This window comes from Musa acuminata, chromosome BXJ3-4 (genome assembly GCF_036884655.1).
Source record: "Musa acuminata AAA Group cultivar baxijiao chromosome BXJ3-4, Cavendish_Baxijiao_AAA, whole genome shotgun sequence".
NCBI classification, from domain to species: Eukaryota; Viridiplantae; Streptophyta; class Magnoliopsida; order Zingiberales; family Musaceae; genus Musa; species Musa acuminata.
Window position 1 is genome coordinate 41,558,260 of NC_088352.1, and position 27,858 is coordinate 41,586,117.

General features: G+C 35.5%; 2 protein-coding genes across 2 annotated transcripts; one reads left to right on the forward strand and one right to left on the reverse strand.

Annotated features, from left to right (window-relative positions):
- Positions 1-1,620: 1,620 nt before the first annotated feature.
- LOC135634802 (uncharacterized) lies at positions 1,621-18,805 on the forward strand. Its single transcript, XM_065145414.1, has 13 exons — positions 1,621-1,758; positions 2,022-2,274; positions 5,242-5,416; positions 5,975-6,300; positions 6,389-6,617; positions 8,924-9,003; positions 9,103-9,187; positions 9,759-9,890; positions 9,978-10,091; positions 10,173-10,220; positions 12,992-13,076; positions 17,051-17,104; positions 18,575-18,805. The coding sequence occupies exons 2-13, from the start codon at positions 2,072-2,074 to the stop codon at positions 18,676-18,678; spliced, it is 1,635 nt and encodes a 544-aa protein (XP_065001486.1). The 5' UTR covers positions 1,621-1,758; positions 2,022-2,071; the 3' UTR covers positions 18,679-18,805.
- A 3,992-nt stretch (positions 18,806-22,797) lies between these two features.
- Positions 22,798-26,983, reverse strand: LOC103983030 (pentatricopeptide repeat-containing protein At3g09040, mitochondrial). The gene is made up of 2 exons (XM_065147265.1): positions 23,427-26,983; positions 22,798-23,348 (listed from the first exon to the last, which is right to left on the reverse strand). Exon 1 carries the CDS (start codon positions 26,939-26,941, stop codon positions 23,834-23,836), a length of 3,108 nt encoding a protein of 1,035 aa, XP_065003337.1. The 5' UTR covers positions 26,942-26,983; the 3' UTR covers positions 22,798-23,348; positions 23,427-23,833.
- Between the last annotated feature and the right edge of the window lie 875 nt (positions 26,984-27,858).

Genomic DNA, 27,858 nt, shown 5'->3' on the forward strand with positions numbered 1-27,858 from the left:
ATAATTAAGGTATATTTTAGCATTTATAGTTTTGGTTATGGATTATTTTAATTTTTATGGTTTTTTATCTAAAATAATTTATATATTTAAAAATATAATATATAAATTTTTTATATCAAATCTGAGTTAGTAGACGTTAGAGTTTGTTTATGTGATATGTTGACTTATAATAAAATATTAATATAATAATATATATAATTTTTTTTTTTTAAATTGAGATTATTATCAACGATGGAACGAGATGTCGTCGTGGAAACGATCACCAACCGTAGCACCGAGTCGTATTTGCCTAGTTGGACATTGTATGCACGTAGTCTCATTTTGTTGTACTTGCTTGCTCGTTGCACATGTTCAAATCGGTGTGACAGGCTAAATAAATTTAATAATTAAATTATTAATAATTAAAAAATATTTAATTTAATTATTAATTTCACCTACTCGTAGGAAGGTGTGACGAGGAAATCAATAAAGTTTATATAAAATTAATAATTTAAAAGATAAATAAAAATATATTTTTATATTTTTTATTTATGACTTTTTTTTTGACGTGACAACACTTGCGATTTTTTTCGTTGACGAATTTAACGACATAAGAAGAATTGAAGTTAAATAGGTACAATCAGATTGTACCTATTTCTTCGAGATATTTTTTTCTTCGATATATTTTTGAAGAGATATTGTCCCTTTATTTCTTCGATATATTTTTTTTCTTATCAGATTGTTGGGTTTACATGCATATAAAATTTTTGATAGCTACAATCGAATTAAACCCAATTGGGAGACACACGTATTCATGTGTGTAGTCTTGAAGGCTTTTGTTATGTTCCTAAATTTTATTATTGGATTTCATATCGTAGGTGATTTCACAAATAGTAAATCTGCCCCCCTCCTTCTTTTGATATACTTATAAATCTATTTAAATATTTAGATATTATATATTCGTTCAAATGTTTAAATCTTCTATATATACAACTCTATTTAGCATCCAACGTTTGGGAAAAAAATTTAAATATTTAAAATGTTTCTGAGACTATAATTAATTATTTAGTTTCCAATTTCTTAAACTTCAATTTTAAGAGACAAATACAAAAATTAGTACTTAAAAAGATACGTAAACAATAGTTTTGAAGGATATTAACATTAATCATAGTCTCAATGTGAATGCATATATACATCCTAAGTTAATTTTAAGGATAATTTGAAGAATATATATATATATATATATATAATTTTTTGCATTTTAATTAATATAAAAGGAACATACGTACTGCCTCCAAGGAAATAGGACAAAGTGGCCGTTACTTCGGCTTCGAATGAATCGGAATCCGCGGTCTCCGCTCCTCCTCCCTCTTTCTTCTTCCTAATTAACTCTAGGGTTAATATTAGATCATCCCCATTTCATCGACCGATCTCTCCGGCCGTAATCCGAGTACTCCAGCTCTCATCTTACAGGGATTCCCTCCGCTCCAACCCCACCATTTCTATTCCCTGCCCCATCTCCCTTTTACACCTGTATCTTCTTCTCTCCTCTCGGTACGTAGGATGTTCTGCTCCGCTTTCGAATTTTTTGGATTGGTTCTTTGGTTTCCGTGCTCTGAAGAATGTCGGTGTATTGCGTTTGGTGAGTTGGGTTGGTCGCGGACGCGGTTCCGATTGGATTAGCTGTCGTCTCTGGATTTTTTGGGTTGCGGCTTCTTCTTAAAGGCTGGTCCTTTACGTTCCAATTGTACCTTTTGAGATCTTGGTTCCTTGTGGTTGGTTAGTATATTATCTCAAAACTCAAACGTTTATGTCTTTTAATATGTCATAATCGAGAGAAGCGTACATGAAAAGAGTTATGTTATTGCAATTGTTTGTTCGGAAAGTACCGCCTAGCATCTTGTTGGAGAAAAAGGAGAACCTCAATGCAATTAGGCAATTCGTAGATATTTAAGTGTTGTTCAATAAGTAGCACTGATTTCTGTACAAGATTTCTATCATCATATCTTTTTGATGCAAGGTTGATCAGGATCTATATGCAGGTGAACAGTGATCCTGGTTTTGACGTTGTAGTGATATCTAGCGGATACTGATGGATTCAGCCAGGACTTGGTTTCAGAAATTACAGACTAAAGAGAAGATTGCATCTAAGAAGAATGAATTGGGATTACACGGAATGGATGGTACTGAAGAAACACCTTCTGATGCGACAAAGCAAAGGGTGGCAGCTGCTAAGCAATACATAGAAAATCACTATAAAGAGCAAATGAAAAATTTGCAAGAACGCAGGGAACGGTATGGCTAAAAAGAAAAAAACTTCTCTCCTCTCCATTGTTATTGTTATTATTATTTTGCTTCCTACTTTCTTTTGTTTCAATAATGGAGCTAAATAAATATATATTTTCCTAAATTTTATCTGCTCTTATGGGTATTTAGAATTTGTCATATAATTTATAGGAAAAATAGCCAGGAGAAACCAAATCCATGACCAGCTTTCCATCAATGCTGAAGAATGGTGGTCAATGTTTGGTATGTGAAATACTGAGTAAAATCATTTCCAGCAGTGGATTAGAGTCGCATAGATCTATTCTATTTTGCTACCCCATGAGTTTTCTGCTGGTGTGGACAACCTGAATAAGAATGAAGTTTCTCCAGGAGAAACTGCACCATGGGAGCCAACTGCTGTTTTTCACACAAAAGCAGTTTATATGGTGCAAACCCATTCTTAACTCTGATCTAGCATCCATCATCAATCCAATGCATTTTATAAATTAAAGCAACAAATAGCTAAAAGTTAATTAAATATATGAAATTGAAGTGAGATTATGAGAATGTAAGAGATTGTGAATGAAACTAGCATCATAAGGAGAGAAGTGAGTAAAGCCGTAAGTCCTATCATTATTATTGTCATTGATATTTAAGACTGAGAATTGGATGTCCTTTTAGCAAAAGTGCTATAACAATCCACATAAGAGACATTGAACTAACTTCAAATATTTTATCATAATCTAGAAGTGCAAGAACAGGTCTACTGGTAACCACAGGTTCATTATTTGAAAGCTAATTCTCTGCCTCATGCGTCCATCTAGCTCTCCTTTTCACATGTAATCAGTCAGAAGGATTGCAATACTGTTGAAGTTCCATAAGAATTGGTAATAACATGATGTCAATTCATGAAAACTCCTGAAATTTTGTAAGGACTTTGGTGTTTGCCAAATTTGGATCACTGCAATCTTTTTTGCATCCACTTAAATACTTTTAAGGCAAAGCCTGAAAGGTATGCCAGAGGTCAGAAAAGAGCAGTTGTCATGATTTACATTGAGCTTTTTCCCATCTCAAAGTTGTCAGGACTGCTCTTAAAGTTTCACCATTACAATTTTGTTACAGCTACAAAAAAGTATATTGTAAATGCACACATATAGAACTTTATAGTAAAATGAAGAATATCTTGATTCATCATCCACATAGTTGTCTTAGGACATTTGAGAGTCCACATGACAAGACTGACCATTTATAGTAACCTCCATGTCTTAAAAGCTGACTGCCATTTGTCACCTACTTTGATTTTGATATTGTGCTAGCCACTTCTAAGATTAATTTTATAGAATATTTGAGCAGCAATGAACTTGTTGAACTTGTCATCCACTATAGAAATAAGAAATTTTTGACTTGATGGTGATTCAGTTAATAGCTTGCTTATTCATAACATTCATCAAGCTTAATAAAAAAAAAGAAACATTCATCAAGCTTCGTCTTTTCTTTGGATTTAGTAACATTGGAATGATAAATCGACTCAATTTCCTGAATGTATCTCTTGTTTGGTAGGTTGATGACTTGTATATTAAACTCATGAACTCAAAATTTTCCTGAATGATACATGGACTTGTCTATCTCTTTGATTGGACATTCAACACCAAATTGAAACTTCCTGGGCAAAGTATTGACCAAATCTCTTCCCTTGTCTGCATCACCTTGCCAGTGGAGACGCTATGTTAATGGTTTAGTTGATGACCTGGTTGGCAGGCAAGAAATAACATTCCAAGGGATCAGTTGATGGCATATCCCAGTCATCAAAGGAGTCTTTTCTTGGTTTAGTAGTTCCATTGCAATCTTTAATGATAACAATATAAACATATCAATCGTTTCAATTTGATGGTTGTATCACCATTAAGGTCAAGATAGATGTTGTGTCTCTGACTTATTATCATGTCTGGGTTTGTTTAGTGAATTTGGAATCAAAATGGTGTTGTAGCACCTTTCTTATGATAAAATCATTGAATGGACCTTTTAAGATCTCAATTTTTTGAACTCAAAATGATTTTTTGACAATAGTCATGCCACATCATGGGTTCATACATGTCACATCATTTTTGTCATCTGTTCGAGAAGCTCAAAGGTCCAAGCAGCCAAATATTGTTGATACTATGATTGAGTTTGTTGCTTTTTTTGCAGGAGTGTGCATTATCATTTCCTCCTTTCACTTTGATATTTTGACAATGTTTTGATCAATTAATTAGCTTGAAAGAGAACTTATGTTGCAAGTACCGAACCGCTTAAGCAAATTTTAAGTGAAAAAATATTGATAAATTTAATCACATGACACTTGATAGACCTTGAGTCAAATTGTATAGGATACTAGTAGAACCAAGATTCATCATACCACAGCATACCGCTCGATATGGGCAGTATGTACCGGTCTGACAGGGGATCGGTACAGGTGGTACATGTTACCGAGCAGTATATACCGGTCCGATAGGGGACTAGTATGGGTGGTACATATTGGTACATCAGTATGCCCCACCATATTATGTGTTAGTACGTCGGTATGACTCGGTACATACTGTATTGATGCTTGATTGGTATACTGGTATGAACTGGTAAGGCGAACCATGGATAGAACATCAATGCTTTGGATGGTTTTACTCAAGGTTTGCCGTACCGGACTGTACCGCCCGGTACGGGCGGTACGTACCGGTCCGACAGGCCAGCGGTACGCGGACCGCCCCGTACCGTACTGAGTACTGTAGCAGTGTACAGTGCTCGGTACACCTGGGTGTACCGAGCGGTATACCGTACCGTACCGGTACCGAGCCCGGATCGAAACGCCGGTACGGTACGGTACGGCGAACCTTGGTTTTACTAAGGCCAATATAGAATTGCATGACTGTATTCATGCATGTATGTTTAGGACAAGGTACATATTGATAAAAATTTTATTCCTGAACTGTATGGTAACTGTTACTCAATACTTCTTTTTAACAGGCGTCATAATCTGGAGAGGAAACTAGCTGATGCTGATGTTTCTGAAGAAGATCAACACAATATTCTTAAGTATTTGGAGAAGAAAGAGACAGAATACATGCGCCTTCAAAGGCATAGAATGGGAGTTGATGATTTTGAATTACTTACGATGATAGGAAAAGGCGCTTTTGGGGAGGTATAATTATCTAAAGAGCTCTACGTGCTTTTAAGAGTTCGCTCAAACACTCCCACTTTGAACAACAATAATTTTCTATTTATACATCTGTTTTCCAAATTTATGAAAATGTTCCATTGCAGTATGGATGTATATATGTTGTAAAAATATATTTTTATGCTTTAAGTGGGAATCCTCTTTAAGTATAAGCTTTTTGCAAATAGTCAGTAGAAAATGCAGTTCATTGCTTGAATCTCCTGATGCAAGCATCTATTGTGTCCAAGTCTAGTCAAAGTAAATTCTGCTTGCTGCATGCATGTATTTTTGAGGCACTGAGGCTTGCATCATTTATGACATAGTTTTACATTTTTGCTTCTTCCACGTTTTCTTGCTTAATTCGTTACTTTTCTTATTCATAAAAATCATATCCTTTAGTAACCATTCTCTACTGTACTCAACTTCATGCATAAATTAGCTATCATAAGTTGAAAGGTATAAGAAATATCTGTATAGCAGCTCATGTAAATGATATTATTTATTAATATCATCGTAGCAGCTCATATGAGTGTCATCCTGCAGGTCAGGGTCTGTAGGGAGAAAGAAACTGGTAATGTATATGCAATGAAGAAGCTTAAAAAATCAGAGATGCTACGTCGAGGACAGGTTGAGCATGTTAAAGCTGAAAGGAATCTTCTTGCAGAGGTTGACAGCAATTGCATAGTGAAGCTATACTGTTCCTTTCAAGACAATGAATACCTATATCTTATCATGGAATACCTACCTGGTGGCGACGTGATGACATTGCTTATGCGAAAGGATACACTGAATGAGGATGAGGCCAGATTCTATATTGGTGAAGCAGTTTTGGCTATTGAATCCATCCACAAACACAATTATATTCACAGGTTTGTGGAATACATTTGAACATGCCTTGGGATTGTCATCTTCTCTCATCAATATTTAGAAGCTGTAACACTCTGTTTTGCTCATTAGGGATATAAAGCCTGACAATTTGTTACTCGACAAATTTGGTCACCTGAAGCTTTCAGATTTTGGATTATGTAAGCCACTGGATTGCAGTAATTTTCCAAATTTGCAAGAAAAGGATATTACTAGTGGAAGGAACTCTGGCGGGTCTTCCCACTCTGATGAACGTTCATCTGCACCAAAGAGGACACAACAGGAACAACTAGAGCACTGGCAAAGGAATAGAAGGACATTGGTGAGCTACTTATAAATACATATTAAGGATAAAACGCAATGACATATGAGTCACAACATAAAATTACTATAAATTTGTACCTGTAATGCTTTGATGGTTTTATTTTATTTTCATCTATAGCTAGTTGGATCTTAATGCTTTCATGGCTTTTGTGCCATGAAAGTATTACATAATGTATTTTATGGATTATCCCTTTAATTCATCGGTTTATTGTCAATTCCATTAGAACATGCTGGTCAATTTACAGTATTCATGTTTATTAATAAAATAAAAATAATGGTGCAAATTATATTTCCACTAGAAATCTAGATAAGTATAAGTTGAAAACATCATGTTAGAATTAGATTATAGAAAAAGAAGATGTTATGAATATCTAAAAGCAAATATAGGATCTTCTTCTAACATTATAGGGACAAATGGTTGAACTGCAGAATTTTGTGCTGTACTTTCTTCCTGTTGCATCCAAGACACAATCTCCTCTTGTTCTTGGAAAGTTGGGATGCAACAACCTCTCTTTCTTGATGTTTTCACTTTTCATTGTAACTATTTTTAGACTCATGCAAGGACTGGGATATCATGGAACAGAGCATACTCATGCCTTTTTGACATGGTATGATTCTGTTATGCTGATCGGCACACACGTGTTGCCCAACACTAAGCCAAAGTTTTCGTAGCCATATATCACGACCCTCAGTGCTGGTTCTGACTGGCATTTCAAAATTTCCATAAGATGAAGCCGTATCTTTGGCATGGATTGGCATAGTGGGTATCAATATCTTTTCAGCATTATATGTTTCAACTCATGCAAAAACTTCCCAATCAATATATAATTTGGCTTCAATTGACAAATTCTTTGCTTGGTGCTTCTCACAGAGAATCTTCAGAGGCTAAGCAGTTTTGTTAACTATAATAATTAAGGAAAAAAATACACAGTAGCTGAGACAGGACCAAGCAAGTTGCAGCATATCTTAGATTTCTTTATATTTCTGCAAAATCATTTTGGTACCACATCAACAAGCATCCATTGTTTGCTCTACAATAGTGCTTGCATGAAATATTGACTACTTATTTGGATCTGAACCATTGAGTGGTTCTTGGGTTCATATGTTTGACCTGTTTTGACCTTGATATATTTCAGTCTATATCTCGGTCTTTTTGTTGCAGTTTTTTTCCTTTTTCTATCTGGTGTTTGTTGTTGGATGGCCTCTAATGTCAGGTCAATCAAGATATCTGAGTGGTTAAGGCACAAAAATATCCAGTCAAGATGTCAGAAGTTCAACCTTGTTGTGAGAGTCTAATGTGCATATTATGTAACACTTGAATGGATGGAGTTTATTTTAATGACAGTTCGGTGTAATTGTTTGTTCGAAAGAAATTAAATTGTCTTGTATTTCTCTCTCTATTTTCTCATAGGTCCATCTTAGATCAATCTTCTATAACAAAGATAGCATAAATTTGTAATTTTTAATGTGGCGGTTTACATAACTTGAATTAGTTGTTTTCTTCTTTACTTTTGCAAGGCTGGAAGTGATTGAGCTATTGATTGAAATAACCCTTTCCAAAAATTTAAGATTATAGACTTTGTAAATTATTGATCCCGCAAAACTCCGTTTGTTTTGCATATTCACTTTGGGGCCTTGCATTATTATCTCAAATTCTCAATGCAATAACTAGATGTTGGTTTTGGATCGCATATACACCTTTTCAAGAGATGTATATATTACAAGGGGAGAGAGAGGGAGATTCCTCTACTATTGACCGAACATGGAGGTAAATACATATATGTGTAAATGAATAAAGGCAAATTTGGAGTTTGCCTTATATAGAGGGAAAGTCTTATTACCATATGCATATGTTGTGATATATAAGTCTTTTGAAGATAGAGGTAAATTATTGGAGTTTGTAGGTTACACTAGAAACCACAAAGATTATATTCATTTTGCATTATGGTGAATTGCAACTCAAATAGTGATTGGGTCATTGAGGATGAGTTGTCACTGACAAAGAAATCATGCCAATGTTACAAAAAGGGCAAAACTAGTGCATGAGGTTGTCATCATTATGTAGTCTTGCCTCTTTAAGTAGAGAGGATGTTTTTGTGATAACTGATTCCCCAGGTCGCAAAGGAGAAACCTGGTGGTTGTGCCAGCTACCAAGATAATACTCTCATGTCAACATTACTGAGTAGGGCAAATATGCTTACTTTTATGTACAAACGTACTATTAAATGCTGCTAAGTTACAGTTCTACAAGTTTGCGGGTATCTAGGATCTGACTTCTCTGATGTTGCTATTGGACATCTTCAGGCATACTCTACTGTTGGTACACCTGACTATATTGCTCCAGAAGTTCTACTGAAGAAAGGTTATGGCATGGAATGCGACTGGTAAGACTTTTTCTTTTTTGGCATTATAAACCAATTCATAATGCATCTCAGGTAATGGAATTCTTGTGCTTTATAATATGTTTTCTTATCTTTATGTAGGTGGTCGCTTGGAGCCATCATGTTTGAAATGCTTGTAGGTTATCCTCCATTTTATTCTGACGAACCTATGGCAACATGCAGGAAGGTAATGCCAATTTTTTAGACCTCTTCTACAACATACAAAGCATACTGGCCATGGAATATTTATTGTTTGTTAATGTTTATGTCATTAAATCAACTAGTCAAATGTACATCTCATTGTTTTGTTCCACCGCATATTTATAAAACACTACTTGACATTTGTAGTGATTTCTGAATTCGTACAGTTAGTCATCGACTCACATAAATCCAGTTTTATTTTGGCATGGAAGAACCATCTTTTTAAGATATGTATCTAATTATTATTGTCTCCTAATCACGTTGGAGCCTTGATCATTATGGATATTCTTTTGCCTGGTGAATTTATTCAAAATTTCTGCTAAGCCAGTAACTAAATAGAGCTAGCCTTGGTTACTAGTTTCTTTCATTTTACTTTCGCAGCTTTTAATGTTTGAACTTTGAAGTCTATATTTCCTTTTCTAAGTTCTGTTGTATCCTGTAAAGTAATCTGAAAGATGCATTGCATATAGGATCTCTTTACTGATTTGTCATTGTTATCATATTTTCTTTTTGTAACTTCAGTCTTTTCCCTTTCCCTTTTTGGTTAATTTATATAGATAGTTAATTGGCGAACACACCTGAAGTTTCCTGATGAAGCAAAACTATCTGCTGATGCAAAAGATCTAATCAGTAAACTCTTGTGCAATGTTGAACAACGGCTTGGCACAAAAGGTGCTGATGAAATAAAGGTTGTTTCTTATGTTTTTTTCAAGTTCTAGAAAAATTTAAAGGACTCCATAGCAACGCTATATATACTAATAGTAGTACTGCTTCAGGTGCACCCTTGGTTTATGGGCACTGAATGGGACAAACTTTATCAAATGGAGGCTGCATTTATACCAGAGGTGAAGGATGAGTTGGATACCCAAAACTTTGAGAAGTTTGAAGAGGTATCATTGGTTGTCAAGATTCTTTTATTTGTTTTACCTTATAAATTTAATATGCATTCTTTCCCTGTCAATGTCTTGCAGTCTGGTGAGCAAATTCAGAATTCATCTAAGTCAGGCCCTTGGAGAAAGGTCACTATGACTTTTTTTTTCAAAAGTTTGGACTATCATTTCTAGCATTTTTTTTATTGTAACAATAGTGTTTACTTGAATCTCTGTTGCATCATGTTACTTTGCATCTTCATTATTTAAGATGCATACAGCATACTTATAGACTTCTTTATAGATGCATTCTTTTGACTTTATAACATATTTGGGCATCTCCATAGATTTCCATCCTTACATGTATGGTTGCATTTATATGTCTTTATTCCCTAGTTGAGTCTGGTATATATATGTGCGTTTGTCTATCTGTGCATTACGAGGATTGCCATCTTGGTGACTTTTAGTGTTACAATAGTGTATCAAAAAACAAGCACATGGATTTTACAGCCACAAAATAATACAATCATTCTTGAACTCTTCTGACCAGCATATCAATCTTGCCATGGCACTTGTTGGTCTTCTATTCTGACTTGTTGGTGGCAAGAAATGGTACACTGTTTTGCAATAAACATGTTGCCTATGACATACTGGTGTAGAAGGTCGCAGAACACCTTGTATCTGCTGATCGGGATGTTGATCAAATTTGATTTTGGACTAGCTGAAAGATAGGTACATTATATTAACACAATCTTTTCTTTCTCCTATTTTTTATTTCCAAAGACTATAGCTCCCTGTTTTTCTCTCCCTGACGTTTGAAGCATGATGCTTAGGACCCACCAACACTTTTAAAAATTTTCATTGCAAACCACATCCTGTTGGCCACCTGTCGCTTTGGTCTTGACCATCCCTTCAATGGTCTCAAGTATGGATGCAACTCAGTTAAAATCAGTTCGTGTAAACCAAGCTTAGATCATTTTGGTCAGCCTATAATCTAACTCGACCCAGCCTAACTCCAATCCAAGATCAATTTAAGGATGGGCTGGGTTGGGCCTCGGGTTAATCAGGTCTCCTAAGAGAGGAAGGGAACCCAATAGAAGGGAAAGATCTAGGCGTTCAATGCACCAAGAAATAAAAAAAAAAAACATGTCATAGTTGATAAATTGCTCATAGATTCAGAAGTTATTCCAGGTTGTGAAAGGAAAATGGTTTCAAGTCATTCAACAAATAAGCTTAATAAATGGCGATTGATTGGTAGAAGATGCTCTACCTCTATACAACTTCAACAAAAGCCTGGCATTGATTAAAAAAATTGAAGCTTCTCATAAGTTTCATTATCATTGCTCCACTCATTCTACAAATGCTTAATAGATCTAATATAACAAAGTGGAAAGAAGCATCCTTTCAATATCCCAAGCTGTGAATAAGAGTTTGATAAAATGCTCAAGTGTATGATTTTCTAGAGTGTTTGTGGGAAATAGAGAAAGAAGGAAACAAAAGAGAGATCATGGAAGCACGAGAGATGCAAGAATTCATGGAGGTGGTAGGAAAGCCGGTGAATTGTCATAGAAGAGGGTGCGGACAGGGCTGTCAAGAGGAAGGTGATGCTATGGTGGGAAGCTATTTTAAGTTTTGACTGAATAACTATATATACAATATTTTACATTATGGACTTGTTAAATTAGAATGGAAACAGGATTGCCTCAAATTGCCAAAAACCTCAATCAAGGCCCAATTCAAAATAAGTAGGGTTAAGTAATTGTAGCCCAGCCTCACCCAAGCTTGTAAAACTTAGCCCAAGCCTTTTGAAAATGGATTTCAATAATTTTTGGGGTAACCCCTCCAACTTGCAGCCCTAGCCTCATAGTCATGGGCCCTCTAGATCATCTTATTTCTTGTTGGTAGTTTTCTTATAGAATTATAATCGCCTCAATTGATAGTCATAATGACCTGCAATTGATGAGTCAAAATTTCCATTAAACACCATTGCTCTAGGTGATTGTTGAGATCCCTCTACAAAAGGTAACTGTGGCTTTCTTTAGATTTTTAGCTTTACACTAACTTACCTTCAAAATGTTATTTATTTTTTATATTTATTCTTTCCCATTATGTCATTCAATTTGTCTCTGTTGCTAGCTGTCCTTGCCGCTCCATATGTCTGCAAGATGAAATAGAAGTGCTACTGAGAAGAGGGTTTTGAGTCTTTTGACCAATATTGTTTTTGATATTAATCAGTATGCTTGATATGGGCTTGAAATGTAAATCCTTACCCTATAGTTAAAAACATGGTCCATTGGTGTTGCCCAAAACACATATAAAACTCTTAAAATTATACTGAAACATTTGAAACCATATAAAAACTTCTTATATATTACATCTAACACCCCTAGATTTAGCATTAACAAGCTAATGGCTCGAGATGGCCCAATACTTGAGTCCTTGGCATGCAATACATATTGGTCGGGCCAAGAATTGGGGTGGCACTGGTTGAAATCCCTAGTTAATGGCAATTCAATGCTTGCTTCTTTCATATTAATAATACATTATTACAACTCTTATATGCATCAGGTAAGTGAGTAGGGAAGGCTCAATTTTCTTCTTTTGGTCGTGCATGTAAGAATCTAAGAGTGAGGCTATAAAATTTTTTGATCTCATTTGGATTGGCCAAAACCATGCTTGAGACTTTCAGTCTCTCAAATTCAGCAATCAGCCTAGGTTAATGTGTGACATCTTAGCTGCGATGACCAATTGTAGCTGATCTACAAGAACCTGCTTCTTGTAGCAGTTTGTGAAACTGTTCTTCTGATGAGTGATGTCACTGTAGATAGAATCATTTCATGCGTTTTTTTTTTCTCACTTTGTTATCTGCTTTGATTATTTACAAGTAATTATTGTGATGGCTTCCTTGTCTACCCTTGCAGATGCTTTCATCCAAGGATTTGAATTTCATGGGCTACACATATAAGAACTTTGAAATAGTTAATGATCATGTAGTGCCTGGGATAGGTATAATATTCTTCCTTTGTCTTTTCCTTTTTGGCTACAAAGACAAAATATTCTTGGTGCATACATCACCTATCCCACCCCTAGGAAGATATTTTTGTTTGTTCAGTTCCCCCTATAATTTTATACTGTGAGTTGCATTATGTACCGCTGCTGTTCTTTAGCTGTAGTTTTGAAAAATACCAACTGACATAGGATCAAGGCAGCTGGAATTCTCACAAAAATGAGGAGGAAAATAATGCTATGCTGTAGTCTATGTTGCTATTCCTTTAAATGGATATTATGCTCACACTTTAAAATAAAGGGTTGTTTGACATCTGTATGTGCTAGACAGTTGTGACTAGTCAAATGCTCAAATGTGGATGAAGGTTTTATGGCGGAATCATGTCTACCATTTGATGGTTTTCAAATTATACCTTTTTTATTTGACTACAAGACCTTTCGTACTTGCTCTATGATGCTAGGTAAAATGCAGTTACATGTGCCTATTAGAACCTTTATCAAGTCAACTTGAGTCTTTATTGGGCATAGTATCAATACTTGGTACATTACAACATGTCTCACTTATAATTGTTGATCGGATGTTTGATTTGGTACAAGTTGGGTGTTCTCATGGAATTCAATTAGGTGCCAAGGGGGTTGTACTTGCTTTTTAATATTAGTTGTGTCCTGGGATTATATGACCTCCTAGTCTTGATTAGGATTCTGTCTGGTCTGGATTTCCTTATAAAGGAAATCCAAAGTGAATTTGCACTCTTTTTAAAAATAGGGAATTAACACTATTCGTGAATATAGTCTGCCATTTGTTTCTTGTTTTAGATGATTTGAGTAGTCTTGACATGGAAAGACACTTATTAAACCAATTTTTTGTTGGAATAGGTGATATATATGTAATTTTGAGTTAGACATTTGGTTATGTTTAAAAGGCCATAGGGTGGCATATTGATTATTACAGTATCGTTCAAGTTTGAATAGATATCTAATTTTTGGGTTTAACTGGTTAGGGTTTGACTGCTAAGACAATGTCCACTGGTTGTGTCTTGCAAAATGCAGATGAGAAATGATGGTTGCAGAATTGTATAATGGAAAAAAACGAAAGTAATATATAAAAAGATGAGAAAGAGATTGAATTATTTTAAACTCATCCAAACCATATAATGGCCTCATGCCAGGGTCCTTTAGACTCATATGTCTTCAAGCACAAGTGAAGCAAAGTACTTGCCTCCTTCGACTCATTGTCTTTTTGTTTTTTTTTCCAAAGTCATTGTTAGTATCATAAGCAGTCAATAGCTCTCCATCACAAAGATGGCACATATTACCCAAAATAGCTGACCATACATATTTGGATGTCAACCACTATCCTTACTAACAAATAAAACCTAACCTAAGCATAGCAAAAACAAGTGTTGGATCCTTCTTTATTTTCTTTACTTTTCTTCTTGATCCCCAAATTATATTATCAATGTACTCTCACAGTAGGAGTTGACAGAAAGACAGTGGAAACAAGGCTTTTGATCTTGGTCTGGTACCAATGTCATTCCTTGGTTGGACTGGTACAATACTGGTACTGACCCATTCTATGTTAGAGTGCCTTAATACATGTCGATACATCAGACCAGTTTGATCACTGGTTTTATTGCATTTTTTTCCATAATTACGTCGTTATCCATACTGTTAAGGCTTGTAGTATAATTGATATACCACAAAAACATAATTAAAATATCTAAAAATACAAAAATTATAAATAAGGAACATACAGATGTTAATAACAGTAAGTCTGATTGCATGTCAATATATTGGATCATATTAGTGGAAGCCCTTGAAAGGTGGTTATGGCTGGAGGTCAAGATTGTAGTTTTGTATAATTTATGAATGATATTTACCCCAATGACATTAATAGTGGTCGGATCTTAGGTGATCTAGTCATCTAGGTCGAATCAGTTATGATTAAATCTATGTCAAATCTAGAAGGACCTAATCTAGATCTATGTGAATCTTGACTGAATCCACACAAATCTAGCTCAGATCTATGAGTATCTAGCTTAGATCTATGTGTATCTAGCCAAGATCCATAGAAATCTAGGTTAGGTCCGCACGAATCTGATTTATATTGAAGTAGATCTACACTACAAGCAAGTAGATCAACCTCAATGAATAAGAAATGCAAAAAAAAATTAAACATTAAAATAAATGACACATAAGCATGAAAAGTAAACATGAATTAATAGTTGAACATGCCATTTAAAAGCAAAATAAGCACCAAACCAGAGAAATAACTCCAAAATTGCCATTATTTGGAGAAGAATGTTAAGCTTCATTAAGTTGTTTCGCTGGTTTGGTGTTATTTTTATCCAAATTTACAAATATCAAGAAAGAAGGGACCCTAAGGGTGTTTGCGATGAAAATGAGCGAGAGATATAATGGTAGCAAGAGGTAGGCTTACCAACTTGGTAGGTTGCCTTACTGCTTAAAATAACCCTGAGCTTGACTTTCTTGGTTCGTTGAGTGGTATGCTTGGAACTAATTGGTACTGTGCAGTAAGAGTCAGTCTGCATATTGGTCTGAGGTCAAACTAGTAAATATTTGTATGACTGGAATTTTAATCCTTGTGTGTAATAATGTTGCCGACGCCCGCCCTTCAAAGTGCATTTCTTGTGGAAGATCCTGCTTGCCAAACTATTCTAGTATTTCTTTAGAATGGCCTCGTTCCTTTGTAAAGAGCAGGATACATATTTCTTTTAGATGGGTCTCATTCTAAGCCTTCACAGACGTAGTTAGGGTTTAACCTACTTTCATACATGGAGCTAATTTTTTTATAAATAATTTATTTCTTGCAAGAAAACACATAAAACAAATATGAATTGCATATAATTAGTAAACATCAATTAAATGAAACAAAATAATGCTAAACTACTATCAAGCTAGTTTCCATTAAGCAAGCGATTAAACAGTTTTGATATTTTGGTGGAAAGCTAATGAGCAAATTTATAGATCAAGCCGGTTAGTAGTAATTCCAAACAAACAAATAAGCAATATAAATAGAGTAGTGAAGAGAAGAGAATAAGACTTGAGGAGGTATAGTAGTTTAGTCAGCCTAGATACACTCCTAGGCATGCTGACTCCTTGAGGTCACCAGTTCCACTGCTTGGTCCTCTTCTGCCATGAAGATCAAACCACTCATGTAATTTATTTTCTCAAGTTAAGAGAGAACCTTACAACAGTTATTTTTGAGGCCAAGGACTTTACTTTCTTATAACTTGTAAAGGCCAGGAAATAACACCTCTAAACCCTCAAAAAACACAAGAAATAAAAATAAAATGCTCTCAAAACAAGCACACCTACAAGACGATAGAGAATCCATAGTATCAATGCTAAAGCTTGTGATGTGCTAGTTGGAGCTAAAGAATATTTCAAGTGAATGGTAAATGGAAGCTTAAGGGATGTCTCAAGTGAGTAGCAAATGATAGCACAAAGATGAGTCAAATGAAGCTCATAGAGGGCACGAATAGAGGCAAAAGGGGGCTTGAAAACAGCATCTGATGGATAGAAAACAGTCAGAGAGAGGACATTTCCTGGCTGAGTGTGTTTCTGTATCTAGTGAGTAGTCAGAGGATGTCCTATCAGCACATAGATGGTCTTCTAGTGATAGTGAATTCCAGAGGACAGAATTAGTGTCTTAGGCACTTTGAGTCCTAACAAGTAAATAATTTAATTTCAAGGGGTACTCAGTCATGAATCATGGCATTGCCACATTTTTGGATAACATAATGTATTCATACTTCATAGTCCCAAGTCATAACATTTATAGAATAAATTATTAACCATTATGTATTGTGTTACTAGTCACGAATCATGTCATACTAGGATAGATATTTTCATCCTTGAATATACTTTGTTACAAAAGAATTTCTATAATGTTATTAAGCAACATACTTGTGCTTACATGCTTCTGACCTGTCATCTCATGTCCCTTGTAGCTGAGTTGAAGAAGAAGGATAAACTGAAGAGGCCAAGTATCAAATCACTCTTTGGTAATCCTATTTTCCCTTGAAAAGGATTATGGCTCTCATGCTTCTTGCTTGTTTAGAGAATAAAATTTCATTTCTTATTTGACACTCTTTTTAAAATGCTATTTCTGTATTCTAGTAAAATGCTCTGTGATTATAACTTTAGCCATCATCTGCCACATCATACACTATAGCAAGGTCTGTCATACTGAAGCGTACTGGCCGTACCGGGCGGTACGTATCGGTCCGACAGATTACCGATATGCGGATCGCCCGGTACCGCTACAGTGCTACAGTACTATACTGTAGCATTGCTACAGTATGAAAAAGTATTAAATTGTTCGGCACACTAGGGTGTACCGCTCGGTACGCTCTGATGTACCGCCTAGTACACCGGTATCGTACCGTACCGAGCTTGGGTTGAAACACCGGTATGGTACGGTATGGCGAACATTGCACTGTAGCTTGTTTCATGATTACATATCCATTGCTAACATTTAGATAAATATCTATCCAGCTTTATTTTTTTAAGTATAAGATGATGAAACATGAAAGAAACATTAAATGCTAGGAGAAACAGCCTATATTTGAAAATTTTGAAGTTCACTTCTTACATTTTAACGTAATGGTTTTCTGCAGCTTTTTCCTCTGAACAAGCATTCTCACACAAAACATTAATACAAATGATCAATAATTTATTACTTCTTAACATATTTTCTGGCATTTAGATAATAATCCCAGGATGTTTAAATACCATAAGCAATAATTTTGGAATACATGAATGTGCATAAGGCTTCTCATCTTTTAAATGAAACCCTTCTTAGGGCCAATATTCTGAATATTCATAAAGAAATCTCTTGCTTGTTATATCTCAAAGGACAAACCGTGACAGAGTCCAGTTTCACAGTTTAGACGCCAAAGAATCTGAAGTTTTGATATCAGTGACCATGTTAGTGAACCTTCACTGTAGATCGAAGTGCCCCTAGACTTCCATATCATTTTCTTAAATGTCTGACACTTGTCTATGATGAGTCTGTGACTTATGATTTCCCATCACATCTTTATACAGGAAAAAGTGTATAGGGAATAATCAAGTCTAAAATTCAACTCTAAGATCTACCATGTTTTTTAATTTTTACACACATAAGCCATTGACAAATATTATAAAGAAATGTTTATATTGGTCAATATGTAATGATTGGAGAGGCACAATGATATATAAACAATCTTGCTATCTCAATGCTCGGAAGTAATGATTTTGGTCCATTCATTGAATCTATCATCACATTGTATTAAATAGTTCACAAACAGGGCTTAAATACTTAGGAACTAAAACTGCTTTAAATTGTAGCAAATATTATTTTCCTTGAAGGAGGTTCCTGTCTAATCATGTGCTGCTACCTATTAACTTACAAATTAGGAACTTTATGTATTTAGTTAGAGGCAGGGAGTAATTTGCTGCTGGCACCTCACATTTTGTTGTACGTATTTAAGAATCCTCAGAGACAGAAGACCAGTCTGATGAAGCTATTCAAGGGACCTTCGTAAACTCCTGCCAATTAGAAGTCTCAAAAAGCCAGGGCTCATCTTCTCCATGAACGCCATTGATTAATATCAGCAATTACGGAGGCTCATCTTTTCGACAAATCACATTGGTCACCAAAGGGTGTTGGTCCAAATAGTTCTCTGGTGCAGCATCTAATCAATCAGGCAAAATTGCAAGCAAGCAGCAAGACCCGAGGGCAGAAGCAGCAATACTTGGAAGTGACAGTGGGAATCCTACTGCTCCGACGAGAGAGTTCCTTTTTCTTGTAAAGATTTGCTTTCATTTATCTATCATTCGGTTCGGCTGTTTCTTTTTGTATTTTATGATGATTTTGTTTTGTACGTGTGAAAAATTGTACAGAGCTTCTTGTTGAGTTTTGGGGGAGCTGCTCACTAGTGATTGTGGATGTTCCCTTTGGGTTAGAAGTATGATGTGAGGATTGATTGAGATTGACATATGAATTTTGTTTGATCCTTCGGGGACCAGATATGTCACACGTATTGTTCTGATGATCCACTAAATTTGTGCCTAAATCTAGCTAGCTAGATTGAGGTGTGACTCATTATGTGGCCACATTGCATCAACTGAGGGACAGACATACAAAGCTTTAGATATAATCAAGATCAGTCGCTATTTCCTGCTGATGCTTTGTTAGTTCCATATGTGACGTACTTAGGTCCGTTGGCTGTAGAGAGAATTAGGGTTTCAATGAGAATTTTGACACCCATAGTCACACACATCTAGGAATTTACAGAAGATGAGTAGAAATATTTGCCTCTATGGATTGACATGAGCTAATACAATGTCAGAAATTTACTGCAATAGATTCGTGATTTACCCTTACAATTAGATTTTTGTTTTCCTTAATCAGCGTGAGATTATCTTAGCAAACCTTGGAGTTGAGAATCCTAATGGTATTAGGAAGATGGATACTTTAGGAGTCTCTGATAAATTTTATTGCATGATCTTTAGATAATGACTTTGGATTTTGAGCTAGAATGATCATTCTCTTGGTAAATTGATGATTATAAAAATAGAAATATATAAAACGGTCTCTCAAGGATGTTTTTACACTGATTAAAATAATATTTTTTATTTGAAAAGAACTAAATAAATAGTTATGACTTTAGAAGCTTGAGAACAAATTTTGTAATAATCTAGAGGTACTTTACTTAATTTTTGGGTTTGAAGTTATTCCTTATATATTTTTCTAATTGACATGCATCATAAATTTTATTTTTAATAACTTTAATTTTAGATATTTTTTATACAAATTTTTTAGTTCTAATTTATGAAATTAATTTTATATCCTAGTCTCGTATGCCAAAGTTATACATCATCGTTCAAAAATAAGTTACATTAAGAAAATCATCAAGATCAATAGTATAAATATTATCACTTCTTAAAATTATCATAGATTTACCCTTACTTGATATTTGTATGATGGAAGCATGAAATTCAAATTTAATATCATATTTCTTATCATAAAGTTCTTTAGTCAAGATTTGATTTATTATCAATATTTTCAATGTCAATAATTTTTTCTTTATTATTGTTGTTGTCTCCAAATGTAATATATCTTCTATCTTGACCAGTGAGGTTTGAGAAGTTTATAGGATTTATGACCTAAAGATTAATTTTAGATTCTTTTATTTTACTTGTGTTTTCATAAGTGACTTCAAGTGTGTGTCGTATATCATATGCAATATAACTCAATTAAACCCATTTTTCTCTAAAGTATAAAATAAAGTATTCATAGTTTAAGAAAATATTCTCTTTTAAAAAATATTCCATCGATTTAGAAGATTTTTAAAAATCAAACTTAATAATATTTTATAAATTAAAATTTATAGAAAGCAAGAAAATCCTTATTCATGTTTTTCAAAGTGTAATTCATCCCATCCGATTGAATATTGGAAGACATGTGATAGAGTATCCCTCTTGATTGCTTGAAAATATCATTTACTCTCTCTTGAGAGTTAATCCAAATAAGAGAACTTTACTTTGATACCAATTGTTAAGAACTTAATGACATTGGTGGGTTGTGAATTAGTGCAATAGTATTTTTAATCGATTTTAAAACTCAATTAATAAATCAATACATTTTGAAAAGTCTGATAGATTAATTTAAAACTAAGCCATATGTAAAGAACAAATAAATAGAGGCATAGTAGTTCAAATTTTTCTAACAAACGAAGATCAATTTTTTCTAACAAACGAAGATTAATTTCAACCTATGACCACTCTCGATTCTTCTTCCCTCGAGATTATCAGTTTTCACTATCAATCTTCTTTCTAACAAACGAAGATCAATTACCCTTATTATAATTTTTTTTTTCTTTTTCATGCTTAGGAGATAACTTTTACACTATCTTTTTACATGAGATCTCTCACATCCTATAATTTAGAATTTCAACCAAACTCAATAGAAGGAGACTAAAACTATACACAAAATGAGAGCTTACGACACTTAACTAGCTTAGCTAAATATTCTATCAACCATGTCTAAGTGGGGCATTCATAAGTTCCCAAAGGCATCAAGAATGAAGCCAAATATTTAAATTATCTGAAATTAAGGGTACGGGTAGTATTACCACCGTCAATGGATAGTATTATTATTGTAACCATGTTATAAATCTGGATTGATGGTACTATTGTCGGCCTAGATAGTACTATAGAAATATTGATAAAGTACAAATAATACTTGACAGTTTACTCAAGCAGTATTATTGCTTGAGCTTAGCAATACCATCACCTAGGTCAAAAGCTTAGCAGTACTACTTGAGCTTAGTAGTACCATCACCCAGGCCATCACTTTGGCCTTCTAATGAGCCTAATTCGACTCGACTTTAAGCCTAATGGCTTTCTTAATAAATTGATATTGTTTCAGCCTAATACCCACTCAAATTAATTCATAATAATCTCAATCAAGACTTTTACAAATCAACCATATATTCGACACGTTTACGAAGCTTTTGATAGGTTATACACTATTCTGACATGTCGACCGATCTTCTAGTATCTTACCCCAACCTTTGACACATCGACCTTTCATTTGACATATGCTCATTCTACTAATATGTCAATTTTTCTACGACATTCTCCTCTGGTGTAATATTTGATCCTTTTAACAAACCTTTAGCATAAAGTTCGATTTTCGACCCGTCGATCAATCCTTTGATTCAATATCTAATTTTGACATGATGATTTTTCAACATAACGTTCTACTCTCTTACTTAATAGTTGGCTTTTCGTGGTCTGTCTAATCAAATATTTTCTTTATCACGTATCTTAAAAGTATATCAGTCTAATAAACTCATCAATTAGTTTTATCATTAAAATTCAAGATTCACCTCTACCTTACTGCTACACTGCTACAGTAACTGCTACAGTGCTGCGGACCGGTAACAGTCGGTCCGCATACCGAAAACCTGTCGGACCAGTATGTACCGCCCGTACCGAGCGGTACGACTCGGTACGACAGACCCTGCGTGAAACGTTGAATCTTGGAGATGGACCCTCTTGAGAACTTCCAAACCATAAACGGAGTGGATGCTCTACATCGACCAACATTGATTTCCGAGGAAGAATTGCCACCTCTAATAATGAATCCTGATCACAATCAAGATAAGAAGGTTACATGAAGAAGAAAGTGATCGTCCATAAAGACGATAGTTTTACGACCTAAGACCTTGCAGTTGATCTGACGGTTAATCAATGGTTTTTCTTCTTGAAAATTAAAAAGCATAGTAATTTTAATCAAAGTTGCTGACATAATTTTGATGTAAATCTGTATTCACATTTATGATATGTTTTGCGTTTATCCGCCAATGCACACAGATAAACGAAGAAAAGCAAGATATGTTAGTGACCATAATATGTTCTATATGTATAGCAGTATATCATAAACGGGCATAAATGTATAAGTTTACATGTATAAGGCAAATTGTCAATTTGAGCAACAAATTATATTTTATATAATTTGTCAATGCTGATCAATGTCTCTACCATTGTATATGTCATAAGAGCATATGTAATATTTTTTAGTTGTTGTTTTACTGAAAGGAGAATAACTTTTCAGTATTTTTCATAAATAATAAATGATGAAGACCAAATCTGATCATAATACTTTACCAACAGTCAAGATAGACATCGACTAAGTCATAATAGAGAGTCCAAACGAAGCATCAATTATGTCGAAGAATATTCTACAACAAAGATTGATTATGAAATTCACGTCACCAAAATGATGAGGCAAACCCCAAATCAACACAAAACGTTACTAAGATTGACACCATATCCCATTTAGAATTGAGCTAAATTGAAACTAACACATATTTTAAATGTAAAAACAACTCGAAAACTATGATATTGTTGTATTGTCGATGCTACCATCATTACTCAGTCATTTTGCCTCCATTCTTTACGTTGATCACCACCCATCTCATCCCCATTGTTGTTGATGCCATCACTCACCACCATCACCCTTATTACTACCACAATCATCACACGGCTACCACACAGTTACTATCATTACCACAATCATCTTGTAGCCACTACCACAACTATATCATAATATCACCATCATTGCAATCGATACCATCTTTAGTGTATCAATACCATTGTTATCACCACTAACCACGCAACAACCTCTACCATCAAACACATCATTACTACCATTGTCATCATCTCATTTTGCCATCGTCACCACTTCCACCATCACTACAAATTGAGGAGATGAAAATGAATGAAGATAAGGTTTTCAAGTAAAAAAAATCTACTTAATTAAGATATACATACTCTTAATCTCTTCTTGGATTTCCATGTATCAAGGTGCTCCATAATAAAATTATTTCACTTGAAAATGAGGAGTCGTGAAATTTTCATGAGGCTCCTGCTGCTAATGTAGTGTTCAGAAAAAAAATCCCATAAGCTGAGTGGCTTTTTTCAAAACTCCAACACTGAATTTTCAGGTTTGGCAATGTCACCCTCTAAAAATCACGTGAAACTTATCTCCCTCGTATCATAGGTGATGTCTTGACAAACCATTTGACTCAGAATTTGGTCCCGATGGCTGCTTAACAGAACACATTTAACTGGACTTCCTCATATTGCTTTGTAACCATATTCTCCATGGCTCTTTCTAATTCAAGGCAGAACCACACATATGGACCTCGGTGAGCTACAAGGCAAATGATAAAGGGATTTTATCCAAAAACTTCACCAAGAGAAAGTGAATCAACATAATAATCTTCTTTCATTTCTGCAGTCAAATGCTTCAGAGTGCCACAGATTTCGATAGCATCTGGATGCAATTTGTCTCCTGCAACAAATGAGACAGTTTCTTTTCCAACAGTAATCCAACTAAATCCAGGTAACTTCCTCACTCCTCTTTCCCGCATTGCTTTTCTCATCATCTTAGCCCTGCTCCAATCACCAGATGCAGAATATATATTAGAGAGTAATATATAAGGAGAAGAGTTTAGCGGATCCAATTCAATGAGTTTATCTGCTGCTCGCTTCGCCCTTGTTTCATCACCATGCATTCTGCAGGCTGCAAGCAGTGTAGCCCAGATCACACCATCGGGTTCAAATGGTAGTTCATCGATGAGTTCCTCAGCCTCGTTAAGATAACCACTGCGGCCAAGGAGATCAATCATGCAAGCATAGTGATCAACTCTTGGAGTAATTCCATACTTTGTAGTCATTGAACCAAAGATACTATGGCCTTTGGAGACCAGGCCTGCATGACTACATGCCATAAGGATGCCAAGAAATGTGATGTCATCAGGCTTTATTTGTAATTGCTCCATTTGCTGAAAGAGCTCAAGAGCTTCTTCAGCATACCCATTTTTTGCAAAACTGACTATCATAGAATTCCATGAGATGATGTCTTCTTTGTTCCCTAACTCCTGGAACACTTGAAGAGAAGCTCCCACTTTGCCGCATTTGGAATACATGTCTATAAGACCACTAGTTGTGTGTTCATAGGAACCAAAGCCAGTTCGGATGATGAGGCTGTGGACCATTTTACCATCTCTTAAAGCAGCCAAGTCAGCACAAGCTTTCAAAACACTGGCCAAGGTGGATTCATCTGACTTGACATTGTAACTACGCATATCGTGAAAGAGAAGCAACGCATCATCACTGTAACCAATTTGTGCATGTCCAGAAATGATTGCTGTCCATAATACCATGCTCTTTCTTTCAGGCATCTCCCAGAAGAGCTTTTTGCCATCTTCAATTTCTCTGGAGTTCAGATACATGTCTAAAAGTGAGGTTCCTAAATATGAACTATCATATAGAAGGCCAGACCTGAGTAAATGGCCATGCACTTGTTTCCCCATGATTAATCTTGAAGGCTGAGAACAAGCAGGAAGGATACTTGAAAATGTGAACTCAGAAGGCTCCAAGTTTTCAACCTGCATTTTCCTAAACATCTCTAATGCTTCCTCCTCGTTGTTGTTTTGAACAAGACCAGCAATCAGCGCATTTGTTGAGACTACACTCCTTTCATGCATCTGTCTGTAGACTCTCTTGGCAGCTTCAATTTCTCCATGTTTTGAATAGAAGTCAACAAGCGAGCTTGCCACGTAAAGATTCGAACTGAAACTAGATTTGATAGAACAACAATGAATCTGCTTTCCTTTCTCAAAAGCTTGTAGATTAGAGCAAGCACTTATAACACTAGCAAAGGATATCTCATCAGGCTGCACCTCATCCATCAACATCCTATGAAACAGACTGAACGCATCACTCTCTTCTTCATTATGCACAAGCCCAACTATGATTGCATTCCATGAAACAATGTCTCTGTTAGGTATACATTCAAATTGCCTTCTTGCATCACTGAGCTCTCCACATTTAGCATACATATCTAAAATTGCATTCCCTACAAACAAACTGGCCACAAACTTATTCTTGACTGTAAAAGAATGGAACTGCCTACCCAAGTTAAGATTCTCCAAGCTAGCACAGGCACCAAAAACACTAACAAAAGTGAACTCATCAGGTTCAAAATCAAGCATTTTCATCTCAGAAAACAAGAGCATGACTTCTTCTGCATACCCATTCTGTATGTATCCACCGAGCATTGCATTCCACATAACGATGTTCTTTGCATCCAAGAAATCAAACACTTTCCTTGCATCTTCTATTTGAATACATTTAGCATATAGGTTCACCAAAGAACTCCCGACGAAAACATTTGAATCCAGACCAAACCTAATTGCCTCAGAATGCACTTGCTGGCCTTCAGTTAGGGCCATGAGGTTGGCAGCAGCACTCAACACACTTCCTATCGTCGAGCGAGTGGGCTCAACATCCCTTCCTCTCATTTCTTTGAAAAAACTAAGAGCTTCAACCTCATGCCCATGTTGAGCATGACCTGAGATCATCACATTCCAAGCTACAGTGTTTGGCAAAGGCATCTGCCAGAATAAGGCTTGTGCATCGTTGAGCCTTCCCAAACTCAAAAGTGCAGTTATAGTGGTCACAAGTGCAACCTGGTCAGGTACACCCCCCATCTTCTCCATTTTCGCAAACAGTTCCACCGCTTCATAGCACATACCAATCCGAGCATAGCCGGCAATCATATTAGTCCAGGAAACGATGTCAGGGTTATTGATTCCATCGAAAACTTTGCGTGCATCAGCAACGCAGTCGCATTTCGAGTACATATCAATCAAAGACCCCTCGCAGAAAGAACTGGACTCAAACCCCGTCCTCACAACATCACAGTGCACCTGTTGGCCGAAAACAAGACCCGTTAACCGGGCGCAAGCCGAGAGCGCGATTGCAAAGCCAAACTGGTCCGGCTGCGCGTCGGCGAGTCGCATCGAACGGAACGAGTGCAAAACCTCGTCCGGCAGCCCATGGCGCGAGTGGGCAGAGAGGACCGAGTTCCATGCGGCCGCGTCCCGCGCCTCGAGGCGGTCGAAGACCCTTCGGGAGTAGCAAACGTGGCCGCACTTGGAGTAGGCATCTACGAGGGCGTTACCGACGGCTCCGGACAGCCGGAGTTCGAGCTTGAGGACCCGCGCGTGCAAGGTCTTGCAGCTCTTTGAGAATCGATCTCTAAGGGGGGTTTCGTCGAACGGGTGATGGGAACCAAAGAGAACCGCTTGTTTGGAGAGCGATGTGAGGAGATTGGTGTAGATTTGAGGGTCGGCAAGTATCGGGCGATAAGTGGCGTTTTGCTCAAAGTTTGGAATAGTGCGAGTTGAGAAGAGGGAGGAAGCTGAGGCGTAGGGTGTGGCTTTGGCTTTGGCTTCCGGCGTTAATGAGCGTTTCAGAGCGCGTGTTGTGGGATGCATCTAACTGTGATGGTAAGCACTGTGAGAGCGTTACATAGCATTGGCTTCATATCTTCCATATGTTAGAAACATTATTAATCTACCTCTATTTAAATTTTATCTTTATTATGATGCATACTTCTCTTTATATTCCTTCAAAATAATGTTTGATTGTTGACTTCTAAATTCATCAAGTATAATTTTTTAAAAATAGTTGGGCATTATTTCGGCAAAATATATGATTAAAAATATTCCACAAACATAAATAATATGATTAAAACATTATAAATTAACAATATTTTGATTATTTATGAAAAGTGAAGATCTCTAAAACTGGAAAATTCTTAGAAAATAGAGAGAAGCCCCTTCATCATATTTCCCAAAGGTGTTCCATCTTTTTATAATCTCTTAAATATCATTGATATGATATTATAATATTTTTTATTTTTATTGAACCGATCTATTGAATGAATCCATTCATTGATTTTGGACCAATTCAAAGGATGAACTGTAAGTCTAATTTTTCAATTATAATATTTTTAAATAAATTTATAATATTTTTAAAAGCACTGTAAGCCTCCTAAATGAAAGAAAGTCTTTTTATTTATAGTTAGAGTATTTTTTTAGATAAGCTTATTATGTTAGAGGCCAAAAAATATTACATTAAAAAATATTATAACCGACAAGCTTCCTTGTTTGGTTGTTATTGTTTCTGTTATTGGAGCTCTATTTTTATATATAAGTTAACTATTATTAATTTTTGAGTTAATTTATTTAATTATAATATTTCTGAATAAGCTTATAGTGTGATGAAGTGTAAAAAAAAAATATAATAATTGAAGGTAATTATTAGTATACAAAACAGCCCCACGGATCTATGGATTTACGATTTCACCCAACCTTCGCCCACGGTTTCTTTATTCTCCTAAACCGCTTCA